The 18,185-nt window shown below is 37.3% G+C and overlaps 2 protein-coding genes across 2 annotated transcripts in view; one reads left to right on the top strand and one right to left on the bottom strand.

Moving 5' to 3' along the window:
* The window catches only part of LRRC17 (leucine rich repeat containing 17), a 102,057-nt gene extending 88,076 nt beyond the window's left edge, over positions 1–13,981 (bottom strand). Inside the window, exon 1 of the mRNA XM_027123838.1 lies at positions 11,736–13,981. The gene's annotated coding sequence lies outside the window, so the exon portion shown is untranslated. The remainder of the gene's footprint in view (positions 1–11,735) is intronic.
* The window catches only part of FBXL13 (F-box and leucine rich repeat protein 13), a 183,410-nt gene that overhangs the window by 159,751 nt on the left and 5,474 nt on the right, over positions 1–18,185 (top strand). The window contains 5 exon segments of the mRNA XM_027123825.1: positions 8–48; positions 51–88; positions 11,518–11,549; positions 11,551–11,650; positions 16,575–16,738. Of these exon segments, the coding sequence (XP_026979626.1) occupies positions 8–48; positions 51–88; positions 11,518–11,549; positions 11,551–11,650; positions 16,575–16,738 (375 nt within the window).

Below are 18,185 nucleotides of genomic sequence, written 5' to 3'. Positions count from 1 at the left end.
ATTTTTTGGGTTTGATGATACTTTCCAGGCATAAAAAATTAAAGGAACTTTATCTGAGTGTGATAAAATCACTGATATTGGAATTCAGGTAAGATAATTACAGTTCTTCGTTAAAGAATTAAGATTGAAAATTAAGCACAAATCAAATAATCTTTGTAGGTCACCACAGAAAAAAGTGGATTGGAACTGTAACAATACATATGTGATCCTGGTTGAGCCAAGATTAACATCTGCCAATAGTCAGGTCTCCACAGCCCAAGGTGACTGAGAGGTTTGCTTTCCCATTTTTCTTGTCTACTCTCTCACTTCCAGATGTCAGACTTACAGGATAACTAGGGATAGGTTGACATTTTACTTGTAGAATGATGAACTGCAATGTGGTAAAAGTCTCATATAATGGAAGTGTTCTGTAGATAATCTGTGTTATATCATCTAACCATAAAAACTGGGGGACTCTGAAAACCTATACCAGGTACTTAACAATTAGGGACTTAAGTTACTCAAACATAGCTGGTAGCATAGTTTACCAGGATAGAAAGCATGAGATAAGTAACTGGATAGAATAAATGATTATGTGCTCAAATGGTACTTTAAGAACTCATGAGAAGTACATTTCCTAGACCTGGTGTTGAGTGATATATAGGAAGTCATAAAGTAGCTATTGTGAGTAAGCCACATGTAATGTTTATCACAACATTAAGCAACTCAATTTGCTGTTAAAAGAAGAAAAGTTGCAATCATATGTCACACATGTATTGAACTAGGGCAAAATCTGGTTACTTATTAGTAAAATAATGGAAGATAACATTCTTAAAGGGAACTAATAATCTAGGAATGCGGAAACTGTTAAATGCATCAGAAACTCCATTTAAAGTATCCTGAGAGTTCAAAACCCCAAGCATTTATGAAAATCTGGGGCTAAACTCAGAAAAATTTTTTTTAAACAGAAACCCTTATTGAGATAAAAGGATTTATCTCACATATGGAAAGATACTGCAAATGATGGCTGAAAAGTCCACCAGAGCATGGCAGACTTGAAGTTAAGCTCTCTTCCATGAATTTGAAATGGACTTTGCAAGTCCTAACATTACTAATAGGAGAGTGTTAAAATATTATATGAACTGGTGGGCTATAGAGAGGGACAGGCCAAACGGTGCTCTAGACTTTAGCATAGAATTCTAGTGTTCTGAAGCTCAAGGAATCTTAGAACCATTTAAACCACTCTGTTATTTTACAAGTGAGGAAACTAAGGCCCAGAGGGCTTAAATGATTAGTCCAAAGTCCTATGCCATCTCAGCAAACTAATCTAACTCATCTAGTTTTACAGAAACGAAGAGTAGAAGTGGAGAACTGCTGTTCTAAATGGTTGATTGGCAACATGACAGTGGGAAAAACTGTTTTCAAATGATTTTTGCTGTATTTCACTGCATCTGGACAATGTAATGGTACTTAAGAGGAAAATGTAACACCATTAGGGAGTCTCCTTTTAGAGGTATTAGTGTCAAGCAATGTCAATTTCCCCCAGTTTCAGACCCTGGTTCCAAAGGTTCTAGCAGGTTCCTAAGAAATCTACCTAGTAGTACATTCAATTGTATAAAGAGTTAAAAAGAACAAACACTATCTTTCAAAACAAAGATCCCAGAGAGGACTAACAACTTGCATATAGGACAAGATTGGAACTCTACAATAACAAAAGGGGTTATAATGCATGTAGCCCACTAGAAGAAAAAGCCAGGAGGTTCCTGTAAGGCTAAACCATGGTTTACCTACTGCAGTTCATTTAAGGATTAAACATGCATTTACATAAAACTTTATCCATGAATATGATCTAGTCGGGCTTTCAAAAGGTCTTTGACAAAGTGATAGAATAAAGTTTATTAAAATAAAACGGTTAAGTGTTAACATTTCTAATACTGGGTTATATCTCTTATATGGTGATCAGTCACATTTGATCAACAACTACAAATCATTCAGAAGTATTGAAACCTACCATGGTGATGACATACATGGCCTCTTAATATCTATCACTTATTAATTTTAAAATGCTTCTTTGGATGAGACAGAGGGCTGACCAAAGTCTGAGGCTACATATCAGGAAGCCACTGCTTTCTGCCATTTATCTTTGAGTCTACAGGTTCCAGGCCTTTTTATTTTCATTCTTTGGAGCCTGAAAAATCATACTATTTTTAGGTGCTCTGAGATCTTAGATGAAAGCGTTTACCCATATGCTAACTATATGATCATACAGCTGAGTTTGGCCTAGCTCTAAAAAATGTAACCTTTTAAAAATTGGTATGTATTGATTTTCAGTGCCCTAAAAGAAAATAAAACAGGGGGAATACAAGCACATGGAAATACAGAATTATTTAATTATTAGTCGCATAAGATCAGCTGTTCTATTCAAGTTCATGAAAAAAATTTTTTCTCTTTCTCATCATCCCTCTTTTTCTCCTCCCTGCTTTTGGAGTGTGTGTGTGTGTGTGTGTGTGTGTGTGTGCACTCGAGTGTTGTGGCATTTAACCTCCTTTTACCTCTTCCAAGGATCCAAGGTTCACACTTCTGAGCATGTGGTAATCCTTCTCCTCCTTCCCTCCTCCAGCCCAATTATTAAGTTCCAAAAGAGATGAAACAAAGAAGGGGGAGGAGAAAGTGACACATGAGCCAATTTCACAATTCCTTATCTGGATTTACAAGAGAGGGGGAAGAGAATAAACTAAGGTGGTTAAACTGAGATGTTTAGGTTATCCTAAATTTATCAGGAAATTTTTTCTTATTACTTTAGAAGCTAACTATAGGAGATTTTCTTTTTAGCTTAAAACATTGAAAACTACATAATGAATTAATGAGAAAAAGGAGGAGATGAGCATTTTTACCCTGATTTGGTTCTGCACAAATCATGAACATTACAGGAATAAAAAATTACCTCATTTTAGTTTTACTGGAAACCACAGCACATGCAGTTTGAGTGTCTGGAGCCTCAGATGTATTGACTTTTTAGAATCTGGTTTTAATTACTTTCCCCAACTTTAGTTTTGTTCTGAGAACTTTAGACATTCAGCGATCATGTTAAACTAAAATTATTTGGTGCTCTTGAAAGACACATTTATTTTGGAAGCAATGTTTGATACAGTCATAATTGACCATTTCTTAAGAAAACTTTTCCTTGAGCATTTTGCAAATTTAAATAACAGACTGTCAAGTTTGGCAAAAAATTGGTCTAACTGGGATGTTACAATACAAATAAATTGGAAGCTCTGTCTTATTAAGTTGTTTGGATAGAACCAAAGGAATAAATAAAATTATTTACTCCAGTTGCTTTTTACATTCCCTTAATCTAGTTTTTATTTCTCATTCCCTTTTTTGGGGAATGAAGTATGCTATAAATACATTAATGCAATATCCATACATATGAATGTGCATATTTTTCTTTATGCAGGTTATTTGAGAGTGAAAACCTTGGAGATTGACCAAAATTATTTATTATTTCAGTTTTCATATGTTGAGGTAGTTAAGAAACAGCACTAAAGACGAGAAAATCAGGTTTAGTTATGTCTCACCACAAGGACTTACACATGTATGTACGCACTGAAAACATGCCTTTGTGTGTTTACATGTAAGTATGTATGTAAATGTATACCTATGTGTAGTGTATGTGTACAAATTAAATATTTACAAGTTTTAGCATGTTAGATTACATATATTTACATGTAAATACATGTAAGTATATACCTAACTGTCTAGCACATGTGTGTGCTAAATTAAATATATGTACACATCTTAGTGGTTGTTAGACTACATGAATATGTCAATGTGTGTGGATATTTATTATGCCCAAATTGTGTATAGAGATGTTATAAGATTATTTATTTCTGGGCTAACACCAAATAAATGATGGTCAATATTCAAGACAAATAAAATTAGTTTGTTGAAGAATTACCTTTTTGTTTATACTTTAACTTTAAAAATTAAATATCTATGTACATTTACATAGATATTTACATTTACAAGGCTCTTTTTCCTACGGTAAGGAAATTCAGAATATGCTCTTAGAAGAAATAACTTTTTTTTTACAAACAAAAAAATTTTATTGAAGTACAGTTGAATTATAATGTTGTATGAATTTCTGTTTCACAGCAAAATGACAGTGATAAATTTATATATACATTCTTTTTCTTTTTTTTCTTTTAACATCCTTATTGGGGTATAACTGCTTTACAATGTTGTGTTAGTTTCTGCTGTATAACAAAGTGAATAAGCTATACATATACATATATTCCCATAATCCCTCCCTCTTGCATCTCCTTCCCACCCTCCCTATGCCACCCCTCTAGGTGGTCACAAAGCACCAAGCTGATCTCCCTGTGCTATGTAGCTGCTTCCCAATAGCTACCTATTTTACATTTGGTAGTGTATATATGTAATGTTTATATGTCAGTGCTACTCTCTCACTTTGTCCCATCTTACACTTCTTCCTCCGCTTGTCCTCAAGTCCATCCTCTACGTCTGCGTCTTTATTCCTGTCCTGCCCCTAGGTTCTTCAGAACCATTTTTTTTTCTTTTTAGATTCCATATATATGTGTTAGCATATGATATTTGTTTCTCTCTTTCAGACTTACTTCACTCTGTATGACAGAATCTAGGTCCATCCACCTCACTAAAAATAACTCAATTTCATTTCTTTTTATGGCTGAGTAATATCCCATTGTATATATGTGCCACATCTTCTTTACCCATTCTTCTGTCAATGGACACTTAGGTTACTTCCATGTCCTGGCTATTATAAACAGAGCTGCAATAAACATTGTGGTACATGTCTCTTTTTGAATTATGGTTTTCTCAGGGTATATGCCCAGTAGTGGGATTGCTGGGTCATAAGTAGTTCTATTTTTAGTTTTTCAAGGAACCTCCATACTGTTCTCCATAGTGGCTGTATCAATTTACATTCCCACCTACAGTGCAAGAGGGTTCCCTTTCCCCACACCCTCTCCAGCATTTACTGTTTGTAGATTTTTTGATGATGGTCATTCTGACCAGTGTGAGGTGATACCTCATTGTAGTTTTGATTTGCATTTCTCTAATGATTAGTGATGTTGAGCATCCTTTCATGTGTTTGTTGGCAATCTGTATATCTTCTTTGGAGAAAAGTCTATTTACATCTTCTGCCCATTTTTGGATTGGGTTGTTTTTTCTGATATTGATCTGCATGAGCTGCTTGTATATTTTGGAGATGAATCCTTTGTCAGTTGCTTCATTTGCAAATATTTTCTCCCATTCTGAGGGTTGTCTTTTCGTCTTGTTTATGGTTTCCTTTGCTGTGCAAAAGCTTTTAAGTTTCATTAGGTCCCATCTGTTTATTTTTGTTTTTATTTCCATCTCTCTAGGAGGTGGGTCAAAAAGGATCTTGCTGTGATTTATGTCATAGAGTGTTCTGCCTATGTTTTCCTCTAAGAGTTTTATAGTGTCTGGCCTTACATTTAGGTCTTTAATCCATTTTGAGCTTATTTTTCTGTATGGTGTTAGGAAGTGTTCTAATTTCATCCTTTTACATGTAGCTGTCCAGTTTTCCCAGCACCACTTATTGAAGAGACTGTCTTTTCTCCATTGTATATTCTTGCCTCCTTTATCAAAGGTAAGGTGAACATAGATGCGTGGGTTTATCTCTGGGGTTTCTATCCTGTTCCGTTGATCTATATTTCTGTTTTTGTGCCAGTAACATACTGTCTTGATTACTGTAGCTTTGTAGTATAGTCTGAAGTCAGGGAGCCTGATTCCTCCAGCTCCGTTTTTCTTTCTCAAGATCGATTTGGCTATTCAGGGTCTTTTGTATCTCCATACAAATTATGAAATTTTTCTGTGAAAAATGCCATTGGTACTTTGATAGGGATTGCATTGAATCTGTAGATTACTTAGGGTAGTACAGTCATTTTCACAATGTTGATTCTTCCAATCCAAGAACATAGTATATCTCTCCATCTGTCTGTATCACCTTTAATTTCTTTCATCAGAGTCTTATAGTTTTCTGCATACAGGTCTTTTGTCTCCTTAGGTAAGTTTATTCCTAGGTATTTTATTCTTTTTGTTGAAGTGGTAAATGGGAGTGTTTCCTTTATTTCTCTTTCAGATTTTTCATCATTAGTGTATAGGAATGCAAGAGATTTCTGTGAATTAATTTTGTATCCTGCTACTTTACTAAGTTCATTATTTAGCTCTAGTAGTTTTCTGGTAGCATCTTTAGGATTCTCCATGTATAGTATCATGTCATCTGCAAACAGTGACAGTTTTACTTCTTCTTTTCCCATTTGTATTCCTTTTATTTTTTTGCCTTCGCTGATTGCTGTGGCCAAAACTTCCAAAACTATGTTGAATAATAGTGGTGAGAGTGTCTTGTTCCTGATCTTAGAGGAAATGGTTTCAGTTTTTCACCATTAAGAACGATGTTGGCTGTGGGTTTGTCATATATGGCCTTTATTATGTTGAGGTAAGTTCCCTCTATGCCTACTCTCTGGACGTTTTTTTTTTTATCATAAACGGTGTTGAATTTTATCGAAAGCTTTTTCTGTATCTATTGAGATGATCATATGGTTTTTATCCTTCAATTTGTTAACATGGTGTATCACATTGATTGATTTGCGTGTATTGAAGAATCCTTGCATCCCTGGGATAAACCCCACTTGATCATGGTATACGATCCTTTTAATGTGCTGTTGGATTCTGTTTGCTAGTATTTTGTTGAGGATTTTTGCATCTACGTTCATCAGTGATATTGGTCTGTAGTTTTCTCTCTTTGTGACATCTTTGTCTGGTTTTGGTATCAGGGTGATGGTGGCCTCATAGAATGAGTTTGCGAGTGTTCCTCCCTCTCCTATATTTTGGAAGAGTTTGAGAAGGACAGGTATTAGCTCTTCTCTAAATGTTTGATAGAATTCACCTGTGAAGCCATCTGGCCCTGGGCTTTTGTTTGTTGGAAGATTTTTAATCACAGTTTCAATTTCAGTGCTTGTGATTGGTCTGTTTATATTTTCTATTTCTTCCTGGTTTAGTCTCAGAAGGTTGTGCTTTTCTAAGAATTTGTCCATTTCTTCCAGGTTGTCCATTTTATTGGCCTATAGTTGTTTGTAGTAATCTCTCATGATTCTTTGTATTTCTGCAGTGTCAGTTGTTACTTCTCCTTTTTCATTTCTAATTCTATTGATTTGAGTCTTCTCCAAGACCCAAGAAAAATCTTGATGAGTCTGGCTAATGGTTTATAAATTTTGTTTATCTTCTCAAAGAACCAGCTTTTGGTTTATTGATCTTTGCTATTGTTTCCTTCATTTCTTTTTCATTTATTGTTGATCTAATCTTTATGATTTCTTTCCATCTGCTAACTCTGGGGTTTTTTGGTTCTTCCTTCTCTAATTGCTTTAGGTGTAAGGTTTGGTTATTTACATGAGATGTTTCTTGTTTTTTTTTTTTCCCTCGGTACACGGGCCTCTCACTACTGTGGCCTCTCCCGTTGCAGAGCACAGGCTCCGGACGCATAGGCTCAGCGGCCATGGCTCACGCGCCCAGCCACTCCGCGGCATGTGGGATCTTCCCGGACTGGGGTACGAACCCGTGTTCCCTGCATCGGCAGGCGGACTCTCAACCACTACGTCACCAGGGAAGCCCTGTTTCTTGTTTCTTGAGGTAGGATTGTATTGCTATAAACTTCCTTCTTAGAACTTCTTTTGCTGCATCCCATAGGTTTTGGGTCGTCGTGTTTTCATTGTCATTGGTTTCTAGGTATTTTTTGATTTCCTCTTTGATTTCTTCAGTGTTCTCGTGGTTATTTAGTAGTGTATTGTTTAGCCTCCATATGTTTATATTTTTTACAGTTTTTTTTCCTGTAATTGATATCTAGTTTCATAATGTTGTGGTCAGAAAGGATATTTGAGATACTGTAGTTATGAACTCAGTTTATAACTTAGAATTGTGAAAGTTGTATTTCAGCCTTTGAAGCAGCACAAAATAGTCTTCATTATAGAAAATAGTTCTTGGTAGCACAAGATTTTTCTGTAATTATCAATAGGAAACCCCACCCCACCCCCAAACAGAAGTTGGTAGCAGGATTAATCAGAATGTAATGAGGCAAATAGTCAAGAGATGGTGTTATGAGTATGCACCATGAGGTGAGCTTTTTTGAGACTGGGAGCTGCCACCTGTCGAGGTGGTTTAAATCAGGATTTTGGCAGAAGCACATTACTGTGACAGTCAGTAAATGTTAGTGAAAATCAGTCTCTTCTACATACCCAACTTAGGAATGCAGTCATTAAGCCCCCATACTGTGACTCAGCTCATAAGATACAGAGAAGAAATTATTTAACTCACTAAGCGATTTGGAAGTTGTCTTCAAGATTGTTAACCCACAGCAAAATTGGTTGATACATGGGATGGAAGTCAAAATCGGTAATTTTTAATTTTCTCTCCATTTTCACTATAAAAGCTTAAGAATCTCAGTCTAACATTTTCTGAGAAAAGAAAATCAACAGCATTGATATATGTGTGATTTTGTAACACTGTAGCCAGAAGAGCATATAATAATCTTATCAGTAGGGGGGAAATGGAATTTCATGAATGATTATGTTGAAAAATGCCTGCAGACTTAAGTACTTAATACAACTTACATGTCTCTAAAGGAAAATATGAATTATAAAAGAGGAAAAGTTCTGACTTATTTCTCAGATCTGCACTGATTTATGCCAAGCATAATGCCTTGGACTCATCTTTGTGCCTCAGATTTTCCATGAGTGAGAATGCTACCATGAATGTATCATAGACCTTGTAATAATTTTTATAAGTTATTCTTAATTTAAAACCTCTGAGAAAGTTTAACTTCAAAGAATATCAGAGCTTTAAAAAAAGGCTTAAAGCAGAAGTGATTCAAGCAGTCCAAGATATTGACAGATGCTACTGAAAAGGGTTTGCACACACCAAGAGCCTTGAATCTCCCTTTGAAGCTTGTTTCATCTTTCAATAAACTATTCTTATTGTTTAAAATATTCCTTCTTGCTTTACATTTTCTCTGGTTCCTTGAACTCTAACCATTCTGTAAGCAGAAAACAATGTTATCCTACCCCTTGCAACATAAGAATTCCTGTATTCTTAAAACAATTCTTTATATCCTTGAAGATACCCATAAAGGGTTGAGCAAGCAGCTAGTATTTATTGAGAACTTACTGTATTCTAAATATGATGCTTGTGAAAGGGGTATAAAAAGCTAGCAGGGTTCCAGACAGTACCTCTGAGAGACTTATTGCATTCTAATTGAAAAACTTGTTGAATCTGAGCTGAGCTTCAAGACTACCAGTTCCAATCCTTTAAAGCTAGATTTCCCTCTGCACCACACTAGTTGTGCCCTCTATGCTTGATTATCTCCAATGACAGGGACCTCAATGTTTCCTGAAAAACTGCTGCTTCCAATTTTTGACATCACTTAGTTGCTAGAGGAAACAAATCTCCATATAAATTTAGCCACAAAACAGGAATGAGTGAAGTACTGTAAGTGCTGAATCAGCTGAAAAAGACAAGTTCTGTATGAGGTCAAAGGAAAGAGGAATCACTGTTGGTTGCTGTGGTCAGAAAAAGATGATTTAGGGTAAAATAACCAATATCTTTTAGTTTTCTCCAAAGTACAATACAAATGTGCATCTTTATTATTACTGTTATCATATGCAAATCCCCATAACAGTTAACATTTACTGAGTGCTTACTACATGCCAAGCATGTTATACTGTCTCTCAAGTAACACTGTATATACAATTTTATAGCTAGCTAGAGAATCTACTTTGTTCTAGGAACTATATCAGGTACATATATTATTTCATATAATCTGCACAACTAAACTTTGATATGGGTGTTATCATTTGCATTTTACCCGAAGAGACGTTGTGGCTCAGCGAGTTTCAGTAACCCATAGTGGCAGAGCAAGGCTTCTAAACCCACTATATCTGATGCCACTGTCCTAGTCTTATCTACCGTGCTAAACTGCCCCTCCAGGAAACTTTCCCTCTTCTATTAACTTATTAAAGAAAACAGGTGGCTGACTAGTTCTTTCCAGTCTTCCTTAGGGCTAAAATAAGGGGAAATTGGCATACTCAATGAGAGGGAAGCCCACTGGTAGTTTTACCTCTGGAGTCATCCTAATGGCCATTACTGATCCAACAGCCCAGGTCCTTCCCTCAGGTCTGAGAGGAAAATGTCTGATAGACATCCATTTTTACATATAAATAAGGAATGCCTTAATCCCCTAGGATTACTAAAATTTAACACTTGTAACTAAAAATGGTAAACTATCATATACCGAAGTCTCTAATTTAGTACTCTAAGAATTTGAGCTGCTTCACAATGAGGCTAAACCTTTAGAGTGACTCAGCACACGTTGATAGTTGTAATTCTTGTAATTTGAGGGATGGACTTTTCTTACTAGTATTAAGGTTATCTTGAATTGGTCATGGTTTCCAATTTCTACTCATCTTAAGATATTTTTGTTTCTTTCTTTTTTTTTTTTGCGGTACGTGGGCCTCTCACTGCTGTGGCCTCTCCCATTGTGGAGCGCAGGCTCCAGACGCGCAGGCTCAGTGGCCATGGCTCACAGGCCCAGCCGCTCCGCGGCATCTGGGATCTTCCCAGACTGGGGCACAAACCCATGTCCCCTGCATCGGCAGGCGGACTCTCAACAACTGCGCCACCAGGGAAGCCCGACTTAAGATATTTTTACAGTTACTGTTAGTTTACTTCTGCAGGTCATTTTGTTCTTGTATAACTGCTGAACTATAAAATTTGACCATTATTTCCTCATGGATTCTTCTTATCACTCAGGTTTTTTGTTTGTTTTTTGTTTTTACTGAAAAGTAGGAATGAAAATTAAGAACTCCTGAGATAAAGGGAAGAATTTCCATGATTTCCAGACCTTTTCTAGCCCTAAAAATTTCAGATGAACATTTTGGCATTTCAGAACAATGCTGGAGGGTAGATATTTTCCCTAATTTGAAGAAGAGGACACTGAGGTTCAGAAAGATTGAGTGACTTGCTAAGGTTTCAAAGCTAATAAGGTGGTAGAATGAAATTAAAACTCAGGTCAGCCTGGTTCCAAAGACTGTGCTTTTTCCATTATATTATACTGTCAACCCCAGAGTGTTTGCTTTCCAATTCTCATCTCCAGATTTCTTTTCCTCCACTCATTGGACTGAATATAACTCTAATAATTACTAACCACATGGGTAAAATTCCATTTGCGCTAACCTCAGGAAAACCAAATTCTGTTAGCAGGAATTTGATTATTACTGAACTGTTAACTGATGTGTGAGTATCTTTTGTTATAAAGAAATTCTGGACATAATGGCTTTTGTTTGCAACAAAATGTAACACATCTATATTTCAGAAACTGAAATGCATATTAGGTAAATTGCTATGGGTAAGATGGCTATAGATGTACACAACATTTGAATAAAGACTAAGAAAAAGAAAAAAAACCTTTAACTTTGGAATTTCTTGCAGGCATTCTGCAAAGGCTCACTGATCTTGGAACATGGATGTCTCTTACTGCCCCCAGCTGTCAGATGAGATTATTAAAGCACTGGCCATTTATTGTATTAATCTCACATCTCTCAGCATTGCTGGCTGTCCAAAGGTATGTGCAGGAGTCAGCTTAGACATATCAGATTGAAGTATTGCCAAAGAACCCAGGCAGGGTAGCAATTAGCAGTTGGACTCACCAGAGAACTTGTTTTCTTTGCCATGTCTGTGGTATTCATTAGAGTTCTCTTCTTTCCCCAAATTGGAAATAGCTTTATGATTTCATTTGTGTCAAAGTAGAATCTGCAAGAAGTTAAAGACAACTCTTATACAAATATAAAAATGTGTCAAATATTTAATTCAATGAGAGAACCAGCAAAATGGTAAAGTCAATTCATAGAGCATTTGATCAAACTGGGTATTTATATAGGAACTAAAGAAAGAATGTTGGAATATAATTGTTAGGTTAAATCCAAAATTGGTTAATGTCCTACAAGGTAATAAATCCATAACCCTGGAGTTATAGTTTCTACCAGACAGAAATAATTTGCATCTCTCCTGGGCAAAAATATAACAGAGTTTGGGCCCTAATCAGTACTAAACAGTATGTCAAACAAAAGCATAATTCCTTATAGAATTTCTCAGTTGGACCTGTTAAAACAATGTTCCGGTAAGACAGTGAAAGGATATGCAATCATCTTTTGTCTTATTTTCAAGTGTTGGATAATTTTTCTTGACATCTTCTTTGAAAGGAATATATACTCATTGCAAAATCTTTGGACTACATATAAAAGTGTGAAGGACAAAGTAAAAATTCAAAGTCATACCACCAACCAGGACATAACCACTGTTGCATTTTATACTTATTCTTCTAGAATTCTTTTCTATGTACAGAGATTATAAATAGTTACAGGTTTGTGCTTTGTCTTGTTTTTTAAAGAACAGAATCATACTTTCTATAATACATTGTAACCTACTTTCTTTTCTCTTAATATACTATGCATATATCCCCATGTCAAGAAATAGAGATCTCTGGCTCTGGATTAATATGGCAGATTGAATATACACACATAATTTTGTTCCCTCTTGAAACCCTACCAAAACTGCAGAAGAAGGGTGAGGGGCCACTTTGATAGGGAAAACAGTAGAGGAGACAAGAGCAACAAAATTTTGGAAACTTGAAAGTAGATGGACGAATTTAGCATACCAGAGATAGCTTTGAATCCTAAGACAACATAGAGAAAGCTGGGAAAAAAGTGGATTTACACCATAATCTTCAAACTTGGCAATACTGTGTACCTCTGGAACTAGCTTAAGACGGTGGCTAGAATAAGGAAGACTGGGTTAAACGTTCTTGAGAAGTAGACAGATCTCTAGATCTGCTCCTCTACTCCATACCTCTGGGCAACTGCCCCTCCCCACTCTCACCAGATTTGAGATGTATTTCCTACAGCCAGATTTCTCAGCCTTGGCGTTACTGATATTTTGGACAAGATCATTCTTTGTAGTGGGGGACTGTTCTGTGTACTGTAGGATGTTTAACAGCATCCTTGCCCTCTATCCACTATATGTCAGTAGCACCTAGCCCCCCACACCTCCAGTCATAACAATAAAAAATGTCTCCAGATATTGCTAAATGTCCTCTGGGAGGGGGGGACTGAAATCTCTCTACTATCTGCTCTCCAGATAATAAAACAGAAGGTTGCTGACCTGGGAGACTCATGTATAATTGAGAGCTTGGGTACAAAAGTGAAAATGGGAATTAAGTGACTAAATGCTGAACGCAGAGACATTCAGCACTTTTCCAACAGAGCATTCAGAATATGGGTGCCAGATCTCTGCCTCCAGGCAGCAGATTGGAAGCCTCTTTTCTGGGGACTCTGACTAGCCCAACATGAAAGATTGAAAAATACTGACATATGTGGATTTTCCAACAAATAAGCCATCTAAGCCATTGAAGTTTAATGTAGAGAAGGCCCATATCATGCACTCAGACCTTCCAATCAGCTTTTAGCTCTCCACTATTAATCATGAGCAGACATCAAGGACATAAGAGACTAGACTTAAAAGAAAAGCCTCTAAAGTGGAAGATAAAGACCAAACCAAATTAACAGGAAAAACTCAGAGGAAGTAAAATACTCAGAGGGAAGAAAACTAAAAAAACTTTAAAAAAATCCTCAGAAATTGCAAGGTTATTAACAACCTTGTCCTCTTCTATTGTGCACACTGATGGGCTTCTGTTTACCAAAGCATCACCTGACATTTCAAGATGCCTTCATTCTAGCTAGTCTAAAAATTCAGCTTCTCAGTTGTTTAGTCTGGGTGGTGAGTAGATTAAGAAAGTGATGCTAGGAACTCCTGATTCCTCCATCATTAACTGTGCCACAATAAGGAAAAGGAGGCAGTGGTGGGAAAGACATGGTGAATCATGACATTAATCTGAAAAATTCACAGTAAAACTCTCTTTGTTCAATAGTGACTTGTTTAGAACTAGGGAAACCAGATGCCTTTCCGGTCAACATCATCTGGTTCTAGAAGTGAGCTGGGTCAAGGAACTCAGGACACTAGCAGCACTGACCATGAACCCTCTGCAGCTTGAGCAGTCATGGCTCGCAGGGTCCTTGCTTCCACTGCACACGGACACATGGGTAACACATGGCTCACTGGGAACTGCCTTGGCTGTAAAGCAGGCACAGATGTCGACTGGGCTTTTAAGAGGCTCCACTAATAAGGGAGGAAAGTAGGAGAATGAGAAAAGGAAAGACTCCAATGAGAACAGGAATTGAGGCAGAGAATTTTTTGTTGTTTCGTTTCACTTTGGTTTGTTTTTTGGTAAGGAAAAACTGAGAGTTCCTTCTATAAATCGTGCGGTGGATATTGTCTTGCAGCCTAGAAGCTAAGGAGGATATCACACAAGTAAGATATTATAAAATGAATCACTCTACACTGAAGATCTACGCTGAGAAAAAGGAAGGGGAGTAGTTATTTCAGAACCTCAATGTAAGGGAGCATTTAGCTTTACCATCTATGCAGGTGAAATGAGTATCCTGATTCAGAAGATGTAGTGACCTTAAGTTGGGCCAATGTGAACACTCCTCACAGCCTCAGAAATCATAAGGCTGTGGTCCTGTCTAATATATTTCAGTTCCAATGCTTCTGATGAGCCATGAAACACATTAGTGTCTGGCTCATCATTCCAGGCTAGGTTTCCCAAAAGCCCATGGGTCAATCTTGAATGGCCATCTTGTCCACCTCCTGGAAGGTCCCTTCAACCAGCTCGCCGCCAAGGTCAGTGAGTAGTACTGTGACCTCATCCCACCCAGCACTAAAATAAGAATAACATAATCTCTGCTCAGTAGGACTGAGATCAAGACCATGTATCTGGGAGTTAAGAACATGGCCAGTCATCTCCACCTCCAGTTTCCAGCTCCCATAAGTCCCCAAAACATCACCTCAGTCACTGAACATTTGGGATTCTGATCTACAGGAAATGTTGGGATCCTTTTCAGTTCCCCCGGTATCAATAAAACCTAGCACTCTGAGCTCTACCTATCCAGGATTTTTCCATCATCTCATTGTCTTTCCTTTTCTCTACAATTCTGAGGGTTAACCCCCACCCCCAGTGACATTAGATCTTCAGAGACCCACAAAGAATGGCAAAAATGTCTGAAGCATTTTTGTGAGAATCAGATACAATATTAAACCTTGGTTCTGAGCAAGTTCTGGAAACAGGGCATGCTTAGACAATGACATCTATTTTTCCAAACATAAAAAGTATACATTTCAAACTGAAGGGTTTTTCAGCATAATTCTCTCAATTTTATGTTAAAAACAAGAGCTTAGCCTCATGGCATGTTTTTTAGAATGTTCAAACATTTAAAATAAGAAATTAAATCCAGTTGGAAAAAAATTCCTTTGGGAAGAGTAATCTAGTTGATTTTGCAGCAAGTCCCAGTTCAGCTATAAATTCAAAAGCTAAACCTTGAGTAAGTGAAGTAATCCAAGAAGTGGAGTTGAATTACCTCTGCAGAACATCTGGGCAAACTCTCAAGATACTGGAACCCTGAGCAGAAATTCTCAGAGTGAGATTCATGCAGTCTCTGTGGCTTCTACTCTTCTCTCCCCTGCTGCCTACAAACATCTGTCTTACCTACTTGTCCCTTTCCAGAACCAATTACTCCATACACAAATCATCAGAGATGTCCAGATCCCTTCTCACAGCAATCTGATCCTGTCTGCAGGTTAACTTCAGTGGATATATATATTTTATAGTTTTGTAAGATGTGATGTCATTAAACTTATGTTTCTCAAATTGATGATGCCTTACAGTGGATTTCAAGTTTAAAGTTAAATCCCATTACTGCAGCATTTCATAAACTGCTCATATTGGTGTGACAGGTATTACTAGGGAAATTTTGATGAAGTTTCCAATCCCAAACAGACAACTCTAAAATGAAAATAACAGCAAGATCACAAATTCTATTAGTGCCACTTGAAACAGACATCTTACTGTTCTGGAAACAGACTTAAATCACTAACTTGAGTTATATAGGCTCATCACGTGACAAGCTAGTTAAAGAGAATCTGCAATGGTTCTGATTCTATTTGTTATGGACTGAGTATTTATGTCCTTCCAAAATTTGTATGTTGAAACCCTCATCCCTGATGTGATAGTATTAGGAGGTGAGGCTTTGGGGGGCTAATTAGGTTTAGACCGAGGTCACAAGGGTAGAGCCCCCATGATGGAATTAGTGTCCTTAAAGAATAGGAAGAAACTAGAGCTCACTCTCTGCCATGTGAGGCTACAGCAAGAAGGTAGCCATCTGCAAACCAGGAAGAGGGCCCTCACCAGACACTGAACCTGTGGGTAACTTGATCTTGGACTCCTCAGCCTCTAGAACTGTGAGAAATAAATGTATGCTATTTAAACCATCTAGTCTGTGGTATTTTTTTATAGCAGCCCAAACTGACCAATACACTATTCTTCCCTGGGATGGAGTTTGTTGGAATAATCAGAGTTACTTTGGCTGTGTGTTTAGATTACTGACTCAGCATTGGAGATGTTATCGGCAAAATGCCATTACCTGTACATTTTGGATGTTTCCGGTTGTATCCTGCTTACTGACCAAATGCTTGTGAACCTTCAGATGGGCTGCAAACAACTCCGGATCCTAAAGATGCTATACTGCAGACTTATTTCCAAGTAAGTATGTACCTGAATATGAAAAACTTTGAGAACTACTTTCTGAGAAAATAGAATATGTCACCACAGCATTCATAATACATAGTGGTTTTCAGAGTTAGGAAGGTTTCATTTATTTTTTACCTAATTGAAGCCAATATTTTGGGCTGAACCAAGGGAAGCTCCCTCTAAAATAGTCTTTGTGGCTTCACATTCCTTTCCCAGTAGCCCTTCTACTCTTAGTACTTCCCCTTCTTTGACCATGCAGATGCTCAAAGCCTTAACTCTGCTCCTCATAGAATAATCACTAGCTCTTCCTCTACTCCTCTCTCAAAATATTTCCATTCAGTTAATCTCCTCTAGGGGTTAAGAAACTAATCAGACTAAACTAGCTCACAACTATGGACAAATTATTAACAGTTATCCTAAGAGCCCCATCTCTCCCAAAGCTATTTGTTTGACAGTTGTTATTTAACTAAGATCTAGAGCTCAGAGTAAGGTATTCTGATGACTGCTACAGGCCAAATGCCTATTTACTCAATTTACAAAATGTTTCCAATGAAATAACAGTTGGGTAAATAAGCAATCTATATCATTGAGTTTTCTTTTTTTTTTGCTCCGGACGCACAGCCTCCGCGGCCATGGCTCACAGGCCCAGCCGCTCCACAGCATGTGGGATCCTCCCAGACCGGGGCACGAACCCACGTCCCCTGCATTGGCAGGCAGATTCTCAACCACTGCGCCACCAGGGAAGCCCAGCAATCTATAAAGGTAGAAGGTATTAGGTGTCCACCCTGTGAGTTTTTAGATAGAAAGCAGTTATTCGCTCCATTGTTCATTTTTTTTTTCCTATTGACTGAAAGTAAAAATGTGCAAGTATTTTAACTGACCTCTTGAATTCTCAAATGAGAATTCTTGACCAATCCCTGAAGGTCAGGTTCTTTTCTGAAGGTTGGAAAAATGAATACTAAGAATTAATATTATCAAGGTACAAAGTACATAATGTGTTCTAAGCATGTAGATTTCACAGAAGAACTTGCTTAATTAAGCAGCCCTGGCATGAGCTGAACCATGAGATCTGGTCACTTGATGCCTGAGGAAGAAAATGATTTCTGATCTAAGGATGTGTGTGCTAAAATGAAATGAAAAACAAAACAAAAACAAAACTATTACTTGTAAAATAGGCACTCGCACTGGGCCCAGGCTTGCCAGGGAGGAGGGCAGCCAACTGAAGCTGGATCAGAAAAAAGGGAGCAGGTTCTTAAAAATTTTTGGAGAGGAGTAGAGACTCAGCCCTTCTTGATAGGTCTGGAGACGACTGACATGGACGTTATTAACTTCATTTAAAGTGTATACCATGAAATGAGGTCCTACGAGTCCCTGCTGACCCTGTCATATCGTTAAACAGCCAACTTTGGGCAAGATGACAGTAAATGAATTAATATATTACACAAAGGAGTTTAGCTTC

This window comes from Aethalodelphis obliquidens, unplaced genomic scaffold, assembly GCF_003676395.1.
Source record: "Aethalodelphis obliquidens isolate GAN/ISIS:26980383/991018 unplaced genomic scaffold, ASM367639v1 scaffold27, whole genome shotgun sequence".
Classification (NCBI taxonomy): domain Eukaryota; kingdom Metazoa; phylum Chordata; class Mammalia; order Artiodactyla; family Delphinidae; genus Aethalodelphis; species Aethalodelphis obliquidens.
Note: the sequence above shows the minus strand (reverse complement) of the source record. Positions and strands in the feature narration are given on the sequence as shown.